General features: G+C 44.0%; 1 protein-coding gene across 2 annotated transcripts in view; it reads right to left on the minus strand.

Moving 5' to 3' along the window:
• The window catches only part of ADAMTS17 (ADAM metallopeptidase with thrombospondin type 1 motif 17), a gene marked incomplete at both ends in the record, with an annotated part of 311,118 nt that overhangs the window by 122,323 nt on the left and 169,244 nt on the right, over positions 1 to 19,551 (minus strand). For both annotated transcript variants that reach the window (XM_080692601.1, XM_080692600.1), the window contains 2 exons: positions 699 to 844; positions 2,357 to 2,458. In XM_080692601.1, coding sequence (XP_080548727.1) covers positions 699 to 844; positions 2,357 to 2,458 — 248 coding nt within the window. The remainder of the gene's footprint in view (positions 1 to 698; positions 845 to 2,356; positions 2,459 to 19,551) is intronic.

The following is a 19,551-nucleotide window of genomic DNA, read 5'->3' on the forward strand; positions in this document are numbered from 1 at the left end:
GTGTGTTACTGGGGATTGAACCCAGGAACATTCTACCTCTGACCTATGCTCCCAGCCCTATTTTTTTCTTTGAAATTGTGTCTCACTAAGTTGCTGAGACTGACCTTGAATCTGTGATTCTCCTGTCTCAGCCTTCCAAGTACTGGGATTACAGGTGTGTGTCACCATGCCCAGCTTCTTGGTGTCTTTATAGTCAATAAAAAGAAGAAAGGGGAAAAATCAATGCCCACCCCTTCAATTTTCTTCTGTCAAATAGTTCCAGGAAGACCTGTGAAAAATATTTGGATGAACAAGACATGTGAGCCCACAGATACTCGACTCATGAGCAAGAAGGCAGTTCTGAAATCAGACAGCCAATTTGAAGGTCAGCCACTCTTCCCGGAAGGTTCTGGAGGCTTCCTGAAATGACCTTAAAGTGAGCCAGATGCTAGTTCAGCTGTCTCAGGAGCTCTTTCCACCAGAGCCCAGGCAAGGGATGGAGGAGCCTGCTGAACCCAGAGCTCCACGGTGACCGCGCTCCTCACTGAGGGCGCGCTAGGGAGGCTAAGGCGGCCCCGGACCTGCGCACACCCGAGCCCTCGGCTTGGTTCCAGCTCATTTTCCTCCAGTTTCATCCTCTGCATAAGGCGTTAGAACCACAGGCAGGAGAGCCCGGTCAGTCCAGGTGCCCTGGCGAAGGCCGGGTGGAGGGGACTTACGGGGGGTTGTCACACTTCCTCTGCCGGAAACGCGCGCCTGTCCCACAGGTCCGGCTGCACATGCTCCAGGCGCCCCAGGGGCTCCAGTCTCCATCCACGTGCTCTGGGATGGGCGTCTTTCTCACACACTCTCCAGCGCGGCACCACTGAAACAGAGCGGGAGGGCCGGGCACTCAGCAAGTCCAAGATGGCTTCTTAAAAAGGCAACCAAACTACCAAACTAATCCACGCGTATCTATGCTCATAGCTGCACAATTCACCATTGCCAAACTATGGAACCAGCCAAGATGTCCATCAACAGATGAATGAATCACAAAACTGTGGGATATGTACACAATGGAATTTTACTCAGCCATAAAAAAAAACACAATTACATCATTCGCAGGGAAATGGATGGAACTGGAGGACATTATGCTAAGCGAGATTAGTCAGTTGCAAAAAGTAAGAAATCGGATGCTTTCCCTAATATGTGAAAGCTAAGGTGAAATGGGTCATAGGAGGAACTCCAGGTGAAAAAGGAGATCCTATAGAGAAGCAAATAAGGCAACCTAACTGTGGGGATGGGCGGGGGAGAGGAAAACGCTTTAAAGCGCATGATGTACTTTTAACAAACATATCAGTGTCAACCACTAAGCCAAGCATGAGAAGGAGGAATGGGGAGGGAATGGGGTGAGGACTGGAAAGGGCTGACTGGGCGATGAGTGCATGTATGTCTACACAAGTTTCTTTTTTTTAATCCCATTATGATGTATGAATACAATGCACCAATAAAAAATTAAAAATAAATAAAATAAAATAAATTTACTTAAAAGTAGGCTAAGTCAGAATGTGTGCATTCGCTGTCTGCCCGTGCGCCTCTTTTACGTAACCTGACCCCTGTATCCTATTTCTCTGAAGTTTGTCTTTTGCCCCCAAGTTTCCTTGGGAAAGGTGTTCTTTGGGGATTTTCTAAGTGCTCAGGAAAGGATCATTCCACGTGGTCTGTAAAGAGACCTGAGCTCTGTGAACTCTGCTAACAGGAGCAGGCACCTCTCTGGAAGGCACATTCTGGGTTCTAGGTTAGAACATCAGGGTGGGGTGTGATGCGGGCAGATGGCATAGCCATCTCTGCGGGATGGACTGTGGTTCTTTTTGAGGATTTGAGAAAGCCAATCCTTTACAACAGATGTCTTCCAAGTGTGCAATTTAGTGCCTTCCCAATCGTCACACTGGAAGGAAATATCCTTCCTTTAATGATGCAATCGAGGCTCCCTGGCTGCTGGTCTGAACCTCTCTCCTCTCTGACCTTTATGCCCTCTCCTGTCCAGGAGGACCACACATGCTCTCTTAACATCCAGCTAGAATTGGACGATGCTGTTCTCATCAAATTCATTTTACGGTAAGTTCCCACGTAAAGTACGCTGATAGGAAGTTTCCCTTTGAAGAAAATTGATTTATTTGATAAAAGGAGATAGCTAACAGACATCAAATTAATGTGCCTCGTATCTTTATCTAAAGGAAGGAGGCGCCGGTAGGCAGCTCTGTGCCCACAATAGGTCTTGCAGGAATTTCTGCAATGCCCCAGGGGGCGCTGCAGGGGCTCCTGGGCACAGAGGGCTCCTTTCAGAAGGGAGGTGCTTAGTACTCAGGAGATATGGGCCCCAGGAGGCTGGGGTTACCTTGTCTGCCCCACACTCCGTGCCATCCAGCGGAGGATCCAACTTGGTCTTGCAGGACGTGTCCCCTTCCACCAGGCACCACAGGCCAGCACACATCAGATGCTGTGGGACAAGGAAAGGAACCATGACTGCCGAGAAGACACACAGACACACAAGTCACAACCGGGGGCGGCGGCGTGGCCCCATTACCATTAGAATTTGGGATTGGAAACATGTGGGAAAGAGGGAGGGTTATGGGTTGGGATGCTAACTCGGGATGCTCTCGAAACAGGAGCATCATTTTACCCAGGCCCCTTAGCTCAATGCAGCCCTGCATGTTTACCCCCAGGAAGGCTTGTTTCATAAGGACTGAGTTGAGCGCTTCCGGCATCCAGTTCTGAGAGTCCAGGAGGCACCAGGGAGACACAGCCTCTGCCTCCCAGGAGCGATTGGCAAACCCCTTCCACTTGAGGTGGTGAGGATAAGGCACAGTCCCTGGGCTGCACTGAGCACACAGGACACAGATCTAACCGAGCCTGGCCTGAGAAGGTTTGCTGGAGGAGGCAGATCCTTAGGAGGGTGAGCAGCTGTCATGAGGCCCAGAAGCGAGAGCCCAAGGGGCCATGGAGGGAGGGCTCGGCCCCTGTGCACTTACACAGGCAGCCTGCCAGTCTCCCTGCCTGGTTTCTGGCTCAGCTGAGCCGTGCATAATTTCTTACAGTATTTCACCTAGAACATAATTTCTTACAGTATTTCGGAACATCCACAAATAGACAATTAAAACAATTCTGCTACAACAGGAATGGGCATTTAAAAAACACAGATGCCCAGTCAAATTAATGAGAAACCCGGACATTGACCAAGTGCTCAGAATGAGACAATTTATCACAATCACCGAGACAGACACGGCCAGTGTTCTCCCCAAAGGACCTGCGTGCAGACAGCACCATCAACCATAAGGCAAGGGTGAGGGGTTAGCTGGCACCCCCGTCCTGCACGGGGTGATTTTGAGTGGGAGTGGGAGGGTGATTTTGAGGCATGTTCTACATAACTACTCAGAGGGTCCTGGCAGGATGGCCCCATGGCCCACGCAGCCATCTACCCGTCAACGTACCTTTCTTGACTTCTCCCCCCGCCCCACAGTCCGCCCCATCACAGTATTTCCCGGGACTGTTTCCCAGATAAACTCCTTGCACCCAAATCCTCGCTTCATGGCCTGAAAATTTAAAACAGATGTACTTGAGGATCTTTTAAAGACGTAGCGCTTCCAGGATGCCAAACCCAATCATGGCTCAGAGTCCTGAACTGGCAAGGGAGACATGACCCCCCACGGCGTGGCCAGGAGCTCTGCTGGGGCTCTCTGGGGCAAGGTGCAGGGGCCCCGCAGCGGAGCACCAGGGGGTCATGGTGCGGTCTGCAGAGTTTGCTGTGCTCAGTTGAGAGGTGTACCGTTCTAAGTAATCCCAAACATTTGTGTAGAGTAGATGAGCAAGCGTGCTGCCTACGGTCAGAGAGTGTTTAGAGGTCGGAGGGACAAAAGTAAATGAGAAAGGGAAGAAAAACGGAGCTGAAGGATACTCTCTAAGAAAGCTCAGCAAAGCCCACCACAGCTCTTTCTCCTGCTCCAAGTTGCACAGGAGCTGTTCTGTGCCCTTAAAGAAGCCGATGATGCCAGTGGAATATTCGGGCGCTGAAAAATGTATATGTTCCTCTAATTGTTCGCCTCTCAGTGGAATGGTGAAAAGCCGAGAGTCCCGATCACAGCACAGCGGGTCCTGGAAAGGCTGACCGCACCTCGTTAAATGTTTGACTCCTTGCTCTGTGACCTGGGAGTCCTTCAAGAGTGTCGCATCTGTGGGCAGATACTTGCTCATGAGGCCAGGCCAATGCGGGTGCTGGGGAGATTTATGGGGCAAGAGTGCTTGGGATTAGGAGAAATAACGGCCACATCAGGAGAGAGTGGAAGAAGATGGTGTGAGCCGATTATTATGCTCTTTATAGACAGTGCTTTCTCATAAAACTCTCCTAATCACCAAGGAGAAGAAGAATGAGGCTAGGCAGGGAAATTTTAAATAGAACACACACACACACACACACACACACACACACACACACACACACCATACACTTTAAAGTGCTAATGAATTATACTACATTCAGAATTTCTATTTATCCGAAGACAACTGTAAGAAGAGAATATATTTGTAATATAGGAGGAAATAGTCAACATATATATATATATATATATATATATATATATATATATATATATATATATATATGGTTAGGAAAATATATCTATTTTCTTGGTGGATATATATATCCACCAAGAAAATGTTTGTATCAGAACACATATAAATATATGATTATTATTATCATTATCATTATTATTGTTATTTGAACTGGGGATTGAATCCAAAGGCATTCTACCTCCAAGTTACAGCCCCAGCTCTATTTTATTTTTATTTTGAAACAGGTTCTTGCCAAGTTGCTGAAGATCTCCTTAAGTTGTTGAATCTGGCCTTGACCTTCCTGTCTTAGCCTCCCACTTGGCTTCCACTTGGCTCACAACAACTTTAGAAAACTCTTTGGCAGTATTTACTGCAGCCAAACACATACACATTCTGATACCTAGCAATTCCATTACACACTCCTGAGTATGTACTGAAAAGAAATCTGTGTGTGTGGCTTTTCAAAGACATTGTCAGAAAGCTTCATTCCAACACTATTTGGGTTAGTCAATCTACCCAAGTGCCCACCACCAACAGATAAAATAGGATGTACCACAACAGAATAATGTATGTTTTCCTTTACGGAAAGTTCAAAGACAAGTGAAACTATGATGTTGGGATTAGGATGGTGGTTGCTTTTGTATTCCACTTAAAAACAAAGAGAAGGGTGTGAGCAGAAAGGAGGCTTTAGAGCTGCAGCCTCTGGGCCAGGCTTGGCCACCAGTGCTGCCTGGAGGGGCCAGGCCAAGTAGGCACCTGCTCAGAATCCATTCTCACTACTGGACCAATGGGGAGAACTAACCAATACCCGTCTCTGCGATGTCTTCCAGATTGATAGCTGGCACTCAAGCCACGCTCTACAAGTGATAAAGTCCTCCAAGGCCCATGATGCGGACCCTCACAACAGCCCCCTGAAGCAATCTGTGGAGGTCGGAGGCTCAAGATGGATCAGAAGCACAGGCCCAGGCCCGAAAGGAGAGAAGTAAACTCATGCATCGGAACAGACCTTTTAACATGAATTCAAGACTCTGCCCAGAGAAGAAAGAAGATCACTGTCTCAGATTGAAAAGCAAAGCCTTGTTCCAAGAAAAACGGCAAAGAATGATGAACCCAGAGGCATATTCTGATGAAGTGATTAGATTTCAAAGATAAAGCAAAAAAACTAAGCATCTTTTTGACAGTCAGGCAAGCGCATCGAGTCACAGATCACTGGAAAGACAGACAGCAATCGGAATGCAGATGTCTCTGTGGTGGCATCTTGCTGATAAAGGCACAAGAAATAACCTGTGACCCAGGATGTTGATATGAGTTGATTACCTCTCATCTGAAAACCCCAAATCTGAAAAGTTCCCCAAACTGAATTTTTTTTTTTTTTGGGTACTGGAAACTGAGCTCAGAAGCATTCTATCTTCAAGCTGCAACCCTGATTTTATTTCTTATTTGGAAACAGAGTCTTGCTAGGTTGATGAGTCTCACTACTTGCTGAGGCTATCCTTGAACCTGTGATTCTCCTGTCTCAGTCTCCCAAGTACTGGGATTACAAGCGTGTACCACTACACCTGGCTCAAGCTGAATCTTTTGACCTCCAATACAATACCACAATTGGAAAATCCCACACCGGACTTCATAGAATAGGTCAGAGTTGAACACAAGTGCATTAAAAAGAAAAAAATATATATAATACAATAAAAAAAATACTTCTGGTCCCAACCATTTTGGATAAGGGGTACTCAGTCTGTATTGACTACACTCTTATTCAAGTATTTAGGGAATGGAAAACATTTTCGAACCTACAAATATCTGGATCCTTTTTTGGAGAGAGTAGCAGAGGCTGGACTTCAGCCAACAAGGAAATGGCTGGAGAATCCACAGGAACAGGACTAGTAGGGAGGAAGGATCCAAGTGTCCCCTGAAATCAATGTGGGGGTTGAAGTTACGGATAGACTGCATATGATGGAAACCCAGAGCAGAAATGGTGGAGAGAAGATCTGGCTGGAAAAGAAGGTACGTGGACCCAGAGAAGGTCACCTGAATCTATACACCAACTTCTTTATCTTTTCTAGCTAGAGAAAGAGCAAACATGCAATAAAGAAACAAAAGAGTTGAGATTTGAGAACTTTTTTTTTAAACTGGAGATTGAGCCCGTTGAGTCGGGTGTAGTGGAGCACGCTTGTAATCCCAGTACTTGGGAGGCTGAGACAAGAAGATCCCAGGTTTTGGGCTAGCCTCAGCCACTTAGTGACCTTGTTTCAAAATAAAGAATAAAAACTAGGGCTCAGGGTATAGCTCAGATGTAGAATGCCCCTGGGTTCCATTCCCAGTACTAAAATAAAAATAAACCCAAAATACTCCCCCAAACTGGAGATTGAACCTAGAGAATTTCTTCCTGTAAGCTACACACCCAGACCTTTTTGTTTATTTTTTTTTAACTTTCAAACAGGGTCTTGTTAAGTTACTGAAGTTCTCACTAAGTTGCCGAGGCTAACCTTGAACTTGAGATCTATGCCACCACATCCAGCAGATATTAGAACTTTCAAAGGGAAAATGTTTATCTTTAAAGAAACCACTAAGAAAAATAATAAAATTGGGGTGAAGGAGGGGAGGGGCTGAAGGGTGGAAATACATTTATTTCACCTTGTTTGTGGAGCTCAGAAGCAGGAGGTACTCTGAAGAGGTGGGTAGTTGGTGGAGGAACCTCTGCTTCCAAAAGACGGTAGACTAGAAAAGAGGCCGTGTGGGTGGTAGGGCTGCTTGTCCATGAGCAAACAGCTAGGTGCTATCATAAAACATAATTCTAATTGCTAAGCTCACCACACATAAAGCAGATATCCAATAAGCAAGTACAAAAGACATGCAAAGCTCCATTTACGCATGCACACGCATATACCAGTCATGACGGGCACATATAAGGGGTGTGTCCCCCGATGGCAGGCAGGCAGTGGTCTCAGCACTGTAGTTGGGAGAGTAAGTCTGGAGCTGGCAACCAGGTCAGAAGGTCCATGTGAGACAATCAGGTTCAACCAACGAATCTGAAAGGGTGTTTACTAATCCCAGAAAGGTCAGCGGCAGCCAGCTCCTGGCTTTGATTAAACCCAATGTAAGTTACCCTGAAAGAATTCTCATAGGATTCTATGGTCATAGTGGTACCTGCCTGTAATATCAGTACTTGGGAGGCTGAGATCAGCAGCTTTGTCAGGTCCTCCACACTTAGTGAGACTCTATTTCTAAAAGGTAACTAAAATAGGCTGGTGTTACATGCTTGTAATCCCTGTGTTTGGGAGGCAGAGACAGGAGGATTGTGCGGGTTTGAAGCCAGCCTTGCTGACTTAAGAGATCCTGTTTCCAAATAAAAATATAAAAGTGAGTCTGGGAGTGTAGCCCAGAGGTAAAAGGGTTTCCAGGAATCCCAGTATCACCAAAAAAAAAAAAAAAAAAAAAAAAAAAAAAAAAAAAAATATATATATATATATATATATATATATATATATATATATATATATATATATGGCTGGGTTCAACCCCTAAAACTTAAAAAAAGAATTCTATGGTCATGATCAATAACACATAAACTCATAATCCAACATGAGTGACAGGAGGCAGTTGAGAAAAAAAAGGCTTGACCTGCCAAGGTGTTTAGATAATACAATGGTCACTTATGGAGTCTAAGGATACCATCTCTAAGCTGTTTAAAGATGTAGAGATGAGATCCAGAAGCAAGCTAACAGCAAAGTCTGATGGAACACGACTGGGAAAGTTTGCAGAAGAAACTAGGAATAATCGTGTACACATTCAATAAAGAATTATTGAAAAATTCAGTGAATTGTGTCTGGGAGAACTGGTGGCTGGAAAACAGATCTAAAGAAATGGCACAGAATTTGGCATGAAGAGAAGAGGAGGAGGAGATACAAGAAGATGGGTGGAAAGCTATGGAGGAGCGAGTGGGACACGCCAACAGACGTGTTCATCAGAGTCCCGGAAGGAGAGAACAGGAAGAACAGGGCAGAGGCACAGCTGGAGACGACAGCAGAGAGGCAAAGACCACGGAGAGCAGAGACGCCGCCTCAGCAGCGGGGGCCCATCTCCTGATGTGGCGCCACCACCTCTGTCTCTTGCCATCCAGGTCCTGGTGTAAGGGCCCTTTGACTATGGGCTCAACACTACTGATTTGTTTTAAATATTCTTTAATTTTAAAACATTTTATCCCAAAATAAATTGTGAATCACGTATAAAACTGAAAACATCAATGGTTACCCGGGAATCAGGGAACAGACCAACCCGCAAGGGACAGTGGGAGAGGCGATGTGGGTGACCACAGTGCTCTCTGTACTGATTGGTTACAAACTCATGTATCTGTCAAGACTCAAGGGCTGGACATTAAGAGAAAGTGATTTTACTGGATATAAGTTACATTCAGTAACTAACTAAGTTTCCTTCTTTCTTTTTAAAGAGGAAGAGATACTGGAAAGATAGGAGATAAAAGTTTACCCCAGGGTGTGTGTGTGTGTGTGTGTGTGTGTGTGTGTGTGTGTGATATGTATGTAGGATTCATGGTTTTCTCTTGTAGATAGTTATTATTATTGTAATCCCAGTACTTGGGAGGCTGAGACAGGAGGATTGCTGGTCCACAGCCAGCCTCAGCTACTTTAGCAAGGCACTCAGCAACCTAGTGTGACCCTGTTTCAAAATTAAAAAATAAAATAGGGCTGGGGGTATATCTAAGAAATAGAATGTCCCCCCTGGGTTCAATCCCCAAGAAACACACACACACACACACACACACACACACACACACACACACACACACACGATGAGTGATAGTTCTAATATATAAAATGCTTTAAAATATCTTTAAGAACATTACACTTATTCAAATGTAATGATTCTTTTGGTGTTTGATTTGAAAAAATTCACTTGAAATTCTTCTCTGGGAATAAATGTTAGAGATTCTTATAAATTCCATAAAAGTCTCAGGTAGTGAGACATTTTAACAACAGAGGGCTCTAAGACTGGTCCCAGTGAGTTATTGTACTGTAAAATATATGTATAGATTTTTAATGAAAAATCTATTTCTTTATAGAAAAAATATAATATATGAAGAAGTAATTTACTTAGAAATACAAAAAGAGTTATAAAATTCAAGGTTAGGCCGGGCGTGGCGGCGCACACTTGCAATCCCCACGCTTGGGAGGCAGAGAAAGGAGGATCGTGCAGGTTCGAAGCCAGCCGCGCTGGCTTAAGAGACCCTGTTTTCAAATAAAAAAAAACGTATAAAATAGGTCTGAGAGTGTAGCCCGGAGGTAGAAGGGTTTCCAGGAACCCCAGTACCACCAAAAAAAAACACAAAAACCAAAAACCAAAAACAACATTCAAGATTAGTCTCTGAGAGTGGTGATGCACGCTTGTAATCCCAGCACTTAGGAGGCTGAGACTGGAGGATCACACAGGTTTGAAGCCAGCCTCAGCTACTTAGTGAGGCTCTCAGCAACTTAATGAGACCCTGTTTCCAAATAAGGTATAAAATAAGTCTGGGAGTATAGTCCAGAGGTAGAAAAGCCCCATTGGTTCCACCCTTAGTAACACACACACACACACACACACACACACACACACACACACTCAAAGGTTACCGTACTACCCATAAACTATACACTTAGCTAAAACTGGATCTGATTGTTCATAAGAACAAAATATGCTCATATGAACTGATATTTAGAAGCTCTTCAGAGTCTATCTGCAGATTTGAAGGGTCAGTGCCTCAGTGCCACACCTTTCCTCGTGGCTCAGAGCTGCAACAGATCGGCCCGCGTGGCTGGCTGTGCAGGAGCCCTTCCTAAGTGGCCTTCAGCTGCAGTGGACCGCTCCCTGTCAAGGAGGGCTGCTGTTACTCTCCCTTTGGCTATTTATGGGGTCGATTTTTGAGATGCTGTCTCAGCCAGGAAAGAACACAGTGTGCTCCAAGTCTGAGAAGTAAACTAGAGGCAAAGGGTGCAGCAGCCACTGCGTCACGCTTTTGTCAAAGCGAGGGTGCTAAGCCAGGAGGGTCCTTGCCGGGAACACTTCTAACACAACCTTTTTTAGTTTAGGATCTGGCTTCATCACCATCATCACCATCATCATCATCTTCATCATCACCATCATCAACATCACCATCACCACCATCATCACCACCACCACCACCATCATCATCATCACCATCACCATCATCATCACCACCACCATCATCATCACCACCATCATCATCATCACCACCACCATCATCATCATCATGACCACCATCATCACCATCATCACCACCATCATCACCATCACCACCATCATCATCATCACCACCACCATCATCACCACCACCATCACCATCACCATCATCATCACCATCATCATCACCATCATCATCACCATCATCATCATCACCATCATCATCATCACCATCTCCATCATCATCACCACCATCATCATTATCACCACCATCATCACCATCATCATCATCAAAACCATCATCATCATCACCATCATCATCACCATCATCATCATCATCATCATCATCATCACACTCAGCTCATTCCTTCTTATCTTCTTCCCTCTTCTGTACTTTCTCAAACAGGTACTGGCTAAAACCTTCAGTGATATATCTGCAAGAAACTAGAGTGTTTCTGATTCCTCCGCAATGTTTGCTAAGTCCCGGTCAGTGCGTCCTCTTCTTCCCAGCCCGTCTGCAGGAAGAGATGACGAGGTACGGGACAGAGTCCAGCGCCTCCTGGTTGGTGTTGGGCACTGGGGAGAGCGCTCCCCAGTGGCCATGTGCGGAGGAGCAGGAAAAGGGGCTGCTGCTCCTGCCCTTGTCTTTAGAGATGACCGCATCCATCATCTTTCTACCCATCTTGGTTTGATTTTAATCCACGGGATGCATCCACAATCCGGGTGTAAAGGATGATGTTTTCTGTCTGCCTAGGAGACTCTTGGTATCGCTCTTCTGTCTTTCCTGCTTTGATGATGCTGCCATTTTGGAATGGACCATGTGACAAGGAATTGGGAACAGCCTCTGAGCACCCATCCAGCAAGAAACGGAGGCCCTTGGCCCAACAGCCTGTAAGGGACAGAGTGCTGCTAACCGCTGCTCAGTGACCGTGGGAGCAGATCTTAACCCAGTTGAGTTTCCATACAAAACCGAGGCCCCGGGGCCAGCCTGCATTACAGGCTTGTGAAAATACTGGGGAACAGAACTGGGTACAGAAACAGAACAGAAATACACTGACGGAGTCATGCCTGCACGCCCAACCTTCAAAACCTAAGAACGAGTGTTATTAATCAGAACAGATTGTTTTAAAGCACTGTTTTAAAACATAGTAACTTGTTAAGAATCGATGAAGAACCAACACAGATATATTTTTATACACTTCCAAGTAGGAAAGATAAGAAGAGATCCTTAAAGTATCTAGAGAATTAAAAAAAATAGAGGATTATAACTATCAGCTAAAGAATAATCACTGGGATAAGAATATTAATCTTCTAAAGAACAAACATAAAATACAAAAAAAACCCAAGGAAAATCCACAAAGTATTAGTAACGGTATGTGTGTATCTGTGGGTGGGGGTGTGGGGGTGAGACACAAAGTATGATACAAGATATGGCTCTAGAAGTAGGGCTAGACAGATCTGACATAATGGTAAATGAACTAAACACATCTATTAAAGAATCCCTCAGATTACATCACAAACCAAAATTCTATTATTTGTTACATAATAAGTTTTGTTTTTTCTTTTGCAGTTCTGGGGATGGAACCCAGGGGCTTTCTACCTCCAGGCTACCCTCTCAGACCTATTTTATATTTTATTTGGAAACAGGGTCTCACTAAGTTGCTGAGAGGCTCACTAAGTAGCTGAGGCTGGCTTCGAACCTGCACGATCCTCCTGTCTCAGCCTCCCAAGTACTGGGATGACAAGTGTGCGCCACCACGCCTGGCTAATAAGAAGTATTTTAAAATGGTAAGTTGTAGAAAGTCAAAAATAAAGGAGAATAACAGTCCTAATGTCAGTCAAATTTGAATTCAGAACCCAAAGCAGGAAAAAAGACAAGGAAGGACTCCTTATATTGCAGAGAGAGAGAGAGAGAGAGAGAGAGAGAGAGAGAGAGAGAGAGAGAGAGAGAGAGAACCTTTAATGGTGATTGATAGTTACACATATGTATGCACCAAATAGTGTAGTTTAAATCTTATGTAATACAGTTTTCTCGAGATATGAGGAAACAACTAAAAAGAAATTAGCCAAAGAGTTTAATTGACCTTTCTCCGTCCACCACATAAAATAGGCCAAATAATGGGGATACACAAGATCTAAAAACATAATTAGATACAATTGATACAAATTCTGCTCCTGAAAACAAATACATCTTCAATGCTCATGAAATATCCATAAAAAATAGCCTCAAGAAAATGGAAAAGCCGGGCGTGGTGGCACGTACTTGTAATCTCAGCATTCGGGAGGCCGAGACAGGAGGATTACGGTTCTCAGACAGCCTCGGCTATATTTTTTATTCTTTATTTTGAAACAGGGTCTCACTAAGTACTGAAGGCCTCAGTAAGTAGCTGAGGCTGATCATGAACCTGTGATCCTCCTGTCTCAGCCTCCCAAGTACTAAGATTACAAGTGTGTAGCACAATGCCCCTTAGTTATTGTTATTTATTTATTTATTTATTTATTTATTTATTTATTTATTTATTTATTTATTTTTGCGGTACTGGGGTTCCTGACAGCCCTTCTACCACAGGGCTACACTCCCAGACCTATTTTAATTTTTTAAAATTTGGAAACAGGGTCTCTTAAGCTTGTGCAGCTGGCTTTGAACCTGCGCGATCCTCCTGTCTCCGCCTCCCAAGCGCGGGGATGACAAGCGTGCGCCACCACGCCAGACTAGTTATCGTTATTTTAAATGAGAGAATTAGGGGGTAACATGAATTATATTAAGCAGAAAACCCAAATGATTCAATAGAAAACTTTTATAATCTCTAAAAGAATTCAATAAGACATCGCTTCATAAATATAAAATAAACCAATTTGATGATATAAAAGAAGAAAATATCTCATCCAAATAGGAACAAAAATGTTCTGTAGGAATAAATATAACCAGAAATTTGTAAAATCTATATAAAGACAAATTTAATATTTTATAAAATTTTATATATCTTTATGTCCTTTGGGGTATACAGACATCTTAATTGGATATAAAGAAACATTATAATACTGGAGAGGGTGATTTGAAAGTTTAAGGATGCATTTTCCCTAAGTTAATTTAAACTAGAATGTAATTTAATAACACAATTTAGAATTAAGACCCTAACAACCATATAAAAAAGCAAACAAGAAATAATTCCCCACTAGAATTATGAAAAAGAATATGTTTAGTGTATCAAAATATTTTATAAAGCTACATGTACACATTAGGAGGCACATGATGAGATTAGTGGAAAAGATTGAAACATTCATAAATACGCTTAAAATAGGAAATACACACAAGATTTTACTATATTATAAAGGCGGCATTTCAAATTTATGGGGAAAATGAATTCTCCAATAAATGGAGCCACCTAAGGAGCCATGTGGGAACAAAGTGGGGTTAGATTCCCTACTTCATATCTTAGAAATAAATAGCTGAGCCGGGCATGGTGGGCACGCTTGTAACCCCGCGCTTGGGAGGCTGAGACAGGAGGATCGCACAGGTTCGAAGCCAGCCTCAGCTACTTAGTGAGCCTCTCAGCAACTTAGTGAGACCCTGTTTCCAAATAAAATAAATAGAAAATAGGTCTCGGAGTATAGGCCAGAGATAGAAAACCCCTGGGTTCCACTCCAGTACCAATACAAAAAAAAAAAAAAGGAAAGGAAAAAGAAAAAAAGCTGTTATGCTGTTATATTAAATATTTACACATGGAAATAATAAAAGTACTAGAAGAAGCCAGAGGAGTTAAAGTTATTTACAGTTTAGGAGTGAAAAAGACCTTCTTAACTTTGGTATAAGACCTAAAAACCTTAAAAAGAGACATATTTCATTTTATGCACATACATTTCTGCTTGACACAAAAAACTATAAAAAAGTAAAAATCAAATGAGCTAGAAAGAGAATACTTAAAATTTATATTTCAGCTAAAGATCCAATTTCCTTAGTGTGTAAAATGTCTAACAAATTACTGAAAAAAAGATTAATGGTCCATATAAATTTTTTTAAAAAGATGTAAGGAGATAATTCAAAGAAAAGAAAAATACTGGCCTTTTACGCTATATATAAAAATGCTCAATCTTATTATTTAAAGAAATGCAATTTAGCTGGGCGTGGTGGTGCACGCTTGTCATCCCCGCGCTTGGGAGGCGGAGACAGGAGGATCGCGCAGGTTCGAAGCCAGCCGCGCCGTCTTAAGAGACCCTGTTTCCAAACAAAAGACATAAAATAGGTCTGGGAGTGTAGCCCAGAAGTAGGAGGGCTTCCAGGAATCCCAGTACCGCCAAAAAAAAAAAAAAAAAAAAAAAAAGCAATTTCACCTGCAGTGGGCTCATTTCTATTTCTTAACCACAAAGATTGGCAAAGATCAGAAATACCGGGCAGAGAGTGCCTTCCATGCTAATGGAAGAGCAAACAGATAAACTCTTTGGAGAGCAATTAGGCAAGACTAACCAACAACTGACACACACACACACATGGTTGCCTTTAAAGTTTGAAGACAGGCAAAACTAACTTGTGGGTGCAGACGTCTTTTGACTAAAGACATTTTGGTTGTCAGCGGTAGTCACAACTCCTGACCTGTAGTGGGTAGAGTCCAAGGCTGCTACGAACTATCTTACAGTACATAAGACAGCTCCCGACCACAAAGGATTATCTAGCCCACTGTGCAAATAATATCCAGGTTTGGAGACCCTGCTCCCAACCACCTGGGAAAAATGGTAAGTTATAGTGGAGAGTCCTGCAAGGCAGATGACTAACGTAACATCACCTGAAATCAGGTGTACTAACCACATCACCTAGGCGACATTCTTCCTGATAATGTACAACCTCAATATAGTTATAAAAGAAAACCAGACAAACCCAAATAATAAAATAATTTGAACAGGGCTTTTCAAAAGTGTCAAGGTTGTGAAAAGAAAGGAAAGTCTGAGGCCCCATGAGGAACTGGGGGAAACTAAAGAGACATGATGACTAAATGTAAAAGGGGGCCTGCTTTGAAATGCACTATGAAGAAAATATATGGGAAACCTTGTAACATTCGAATATAGGTTAGTTTAATAGTACTATACCGAGGTAAATTTTCTGGGTTTTATTTTTGATTTTTTTTAACAGACATAAAAATTCTACATAGTTATAGGATATGATGTGATGTTTCAATTAAGTATGCCTTCTGTCGTGTTAAAGCTGTGGTAAACATATCTATCTCCTCAAGGACAATTTCCTTGTGAATTTTCTGGTTTCAGTGATGGTTCTAGGATGGTCGAAGGTGTTAACCTAAGAGGAGGTTGGATGAATGTTACATACTGTCTGTGAAAGCTGAAGTTGCCTCACAATGAAAAGTTATAACCCAACACAATCCATAGCAACACAAAATCCTAAAAGGATGGGGCAACTCTATTTACTCTATTTATTTGCTGCCAAACTCCAAGACATACTGTGAAGAGGGCAAGAGTGCTGAGCGTCGCGGCGCACGCTTGTAATCCCAGCATCCGGGAGGCTGAGACAGGAGGATCGCGGTTCGCGGACAGCCTCAGATACTTAGTGAGACCCTGTTTCAAAATAAAGAATAAAAAAATAGGGCTGGGGGTAATATCTTGGAGTTAGAAGGCCCCTGGGTTTCATCCCCAGTACTGAAAAAAAGAAGAGGGCAAAGAATCATAGCAGTATGGTTATATGGTAATGTTTGTATGAAAAAGAAAATACATAAATGACTACATTTTGGATTTAAAATTTTATGTATATATTGCTTACTCACAAAATAAATTCCAAAAGTCACACTGACATCCAGGAATCTGTGATGGGGTGGTCTTTGCTTTAGTTGGATATGAATGGCCCCAAAGTAAAAAAGGGCCATGTGTTAAAGGTTTTATCTTTAGCCTGGTGCTCTTGGAAGGTTGTGGGACCTTATGCCCATGCATGGGATGGGGAAGCAACACCACCAAAAGATCACACACAGCAACCTCAGAGAAAATGAGCCAAGATAAACCCTCTTTTTACAAGTTAATTGCCGTGGGTATTTTGTTACAGAAGCAGAGAGTTGAGGAACACAGTCTTTGACAGACCTAGTGCCCACAATATGTGTTTACAAGTTCAGGTTTGATGAATTAAGAAACATCGATGGCTTCTCCAGAGCAGATTCTTTTGCTTCATCCTCAATACTCCTGTCTATTTAAGTCCTTTCCCTCTCTCATCCAGACAACTGCAATCACTTTCTACAGGCTTTGACTGTAATCTCTCTCATGTTCAGCACAGCTTGCAAATCTCCAATACAGATACCACGTAAACCATCCCGACCATCCCTCACCCCTTGACTCTTCCAGGCACCCCTGTGCACCCAAAAGCAGCTTTGTGAGCTTGCAGAGGCAGCTGCTTCAGCACCAGGGCCCCTTCCTGCCCTCCTCTTGAAGCCTACCTCCTGCAAACTGTACTATGCTGTGCTGGACACACAGAGTGGATGGAGCTCTGTCCAGGAGTGAATAAGCGATCTTACTAGAAAGTCATGGTCCCCTGTATTCTCCAAAGTCAAAACAAAATGCTCGGCTCTTTGAAGGAACTCTTTCCTCTGTTTCCACCAGAAAGAACCCATCAAGGTTCTAAGAGTGTACTGACCTCACTGGTCTGACTGGGGAGAGTTCTATGTACCTCACGGGCTGTACCACGGGTGCTGGGCGGCACACGTCCACGCTCCAGACAGACATGCTGAATGGGTGAATGAGCAAAGAAATGGATGAATTATAGGAAAGCAATGACTGGCCTCCGAGGGTGAGCCAAAAGCCACTGTATGCGCAGCCTGGAGAGTACCAAGCCCAGGCATTCAGTAAATAAGCACTTTCTCAGAATTATCTCATAATGGCTCACATCACCCTGGTGAAACAGACATTCACTATTCCCACTTTGCAGATGAGGAAATGAAGTTATGTGACCAGTCTAAGTTCTAGAGTGGAACCTTCCTGGAACCCAGGACATATACCCCTACCCACAGGTTACGCCACCTCCCCATCACCTCCAGTTTCCTCTTCCTTCTGCCGTGACCTTCCATTTTATCAGCTAGTGCAAAGGCTAGGCCTCTCTCTTACTGGCAGTGGGATAAATGCTCCCTGCTCAGCCCCAGGCTCTTCTCTTTGCCCATGAGGTTTTGGCCAGAGGTGTCATTGATTTTGGCATTTTTCATACTTTTGGATACTTATATAGATTTTACTAGTCGGGCATCCCTCAGCCAGAAATCCAAATCTAAAATCCAAAACATTTTGAGTATCAGAAAGGATTGGGGATTCGAATGGCCAAGCTTTCTTTACAAGCTCAGCTTGGCAGCCTAGTCCTTGGCTTTGATGCAGTTAGATGCCTTAAAGGAGGGTGGAAACAGATACGGGAGCAGCCACTCAAGCATTATTAGGGTTAGAGGGTCCTAGACTCCCCCAGTTCCCATCATCCTTGGCAGACCTCGAATTGCCCTGGAAAGCCTCTAGTCTGTGCAAACCACAGGGAAAATAGAAGATCTCCCCAGATTAGCCTGTGTCAGTTCACAGGCTACATTTAAGGTTTGGTGAAAGGCACATCTAGACATGTGCCACACAGTTTCTCAAGGTGCAACAAGATGCCCACACCAGTCCCCGGCTTCCTCCCCTGGAGAACATGAAAACACAGGTGGTCTGATTCCTTACCAGGACATCCTGGATCATGCGTTCCAACCCTTTCTGTTTTCCCCACCTGGTGGTGTCCCTTTCAAGGACTATGCGGGTGAGCCATGTCCTTCTGCCTCTTCCTCTCTGGGAACCAGTGAAAGTTGAGAAAGCAGCTCAAAGTCAGAGCCATCCTGAAGAGGGCTGTTATGTAAACTCCTCAAAAATATGCTGCTGATAATGCAAGCCAAAGGAGATAAAATAAAAGCCTAAGACTTGGATGAAAAAACGACGAATCCAAATTTTCCACAAATACCACCGCAGTTTGAAGTCTTCCCCGAAGCTGGCGTGCCAGGATCGCTTCTGGAAGGTTTCCTGTATCCCGGGTGTGGCTGCTCCTTGAACTTTCTTGAGGGGAGCAGATACCCTCACCTGGCTGGGTTGGGGCTGGGGCTGCTTGGAGAGGTTGGGGCCCAGCCATGCAACTGTCAGGGGGGACAGGGACTGAGAGATAGCACATGACTGTAGCCTGGAGAGGTCCCTGAGAAGCAGTCTACTATAAACTTTCAAACACTTCTGGAAAATTAGGGCCTTCTGTTGCCAAAGTCCAACAGCTTCAAGAGGCTGCAGATGCTGGGCAGGAAGCTGAGAGACTGAGACAGGCGAGGCGTCCAGCTCCATGGACGACCGTACAGCCCCGTCTGTCTGACGGGGGCAGGGCCAGGCAGGCTCCGGGACCCTGCCAGCCTTCCACTAGGGCCAGGTCCACTGGCATTAAAGAGACAGATTTTGTTTAGACCAGCAGTTTTCAAACCAGGCTGGGTGGTTTGGGGGAAGCTGTATAAAAAGACAAATACCTGAAACCCATCCCCCCTAGAGATTTTAAGATGGGATTGAGAGTAGGGCATAGTCACTTCCAACAGTCTCCAGAGGAAGCTCTAATGATCCATCAGGGTTAGAACTGGCTGACATCAGAGAGAAAAATCTTGTTGTTCCCAGGTGGCATCTGACACCTTGAAGTCCTTGGATGCCACAGGGGTCTCTCCATCCTGAGGTTCACATACCTCTCTGCAGGACAGAAAGTGGTTTTGCAGCATGGGGACTGGGAGTGTACCAAGCAAGATACAGGATGTAGGAGAGCGATCCCTGAGGGCTACC

The sequence above is a fragment of the Muscardinus avellanarius genome (genome assembly GCF_963383645.1).
Source record: "Muscardinus avellanarius genome assembly, chromosome: 3".
Classification (NCBI taxonomy): Eukaryota; Metazoa; Chordata; class Mammalia; order Rodentia; family Gliridae; genus Muscardinus; species Muscardinus avellanarius.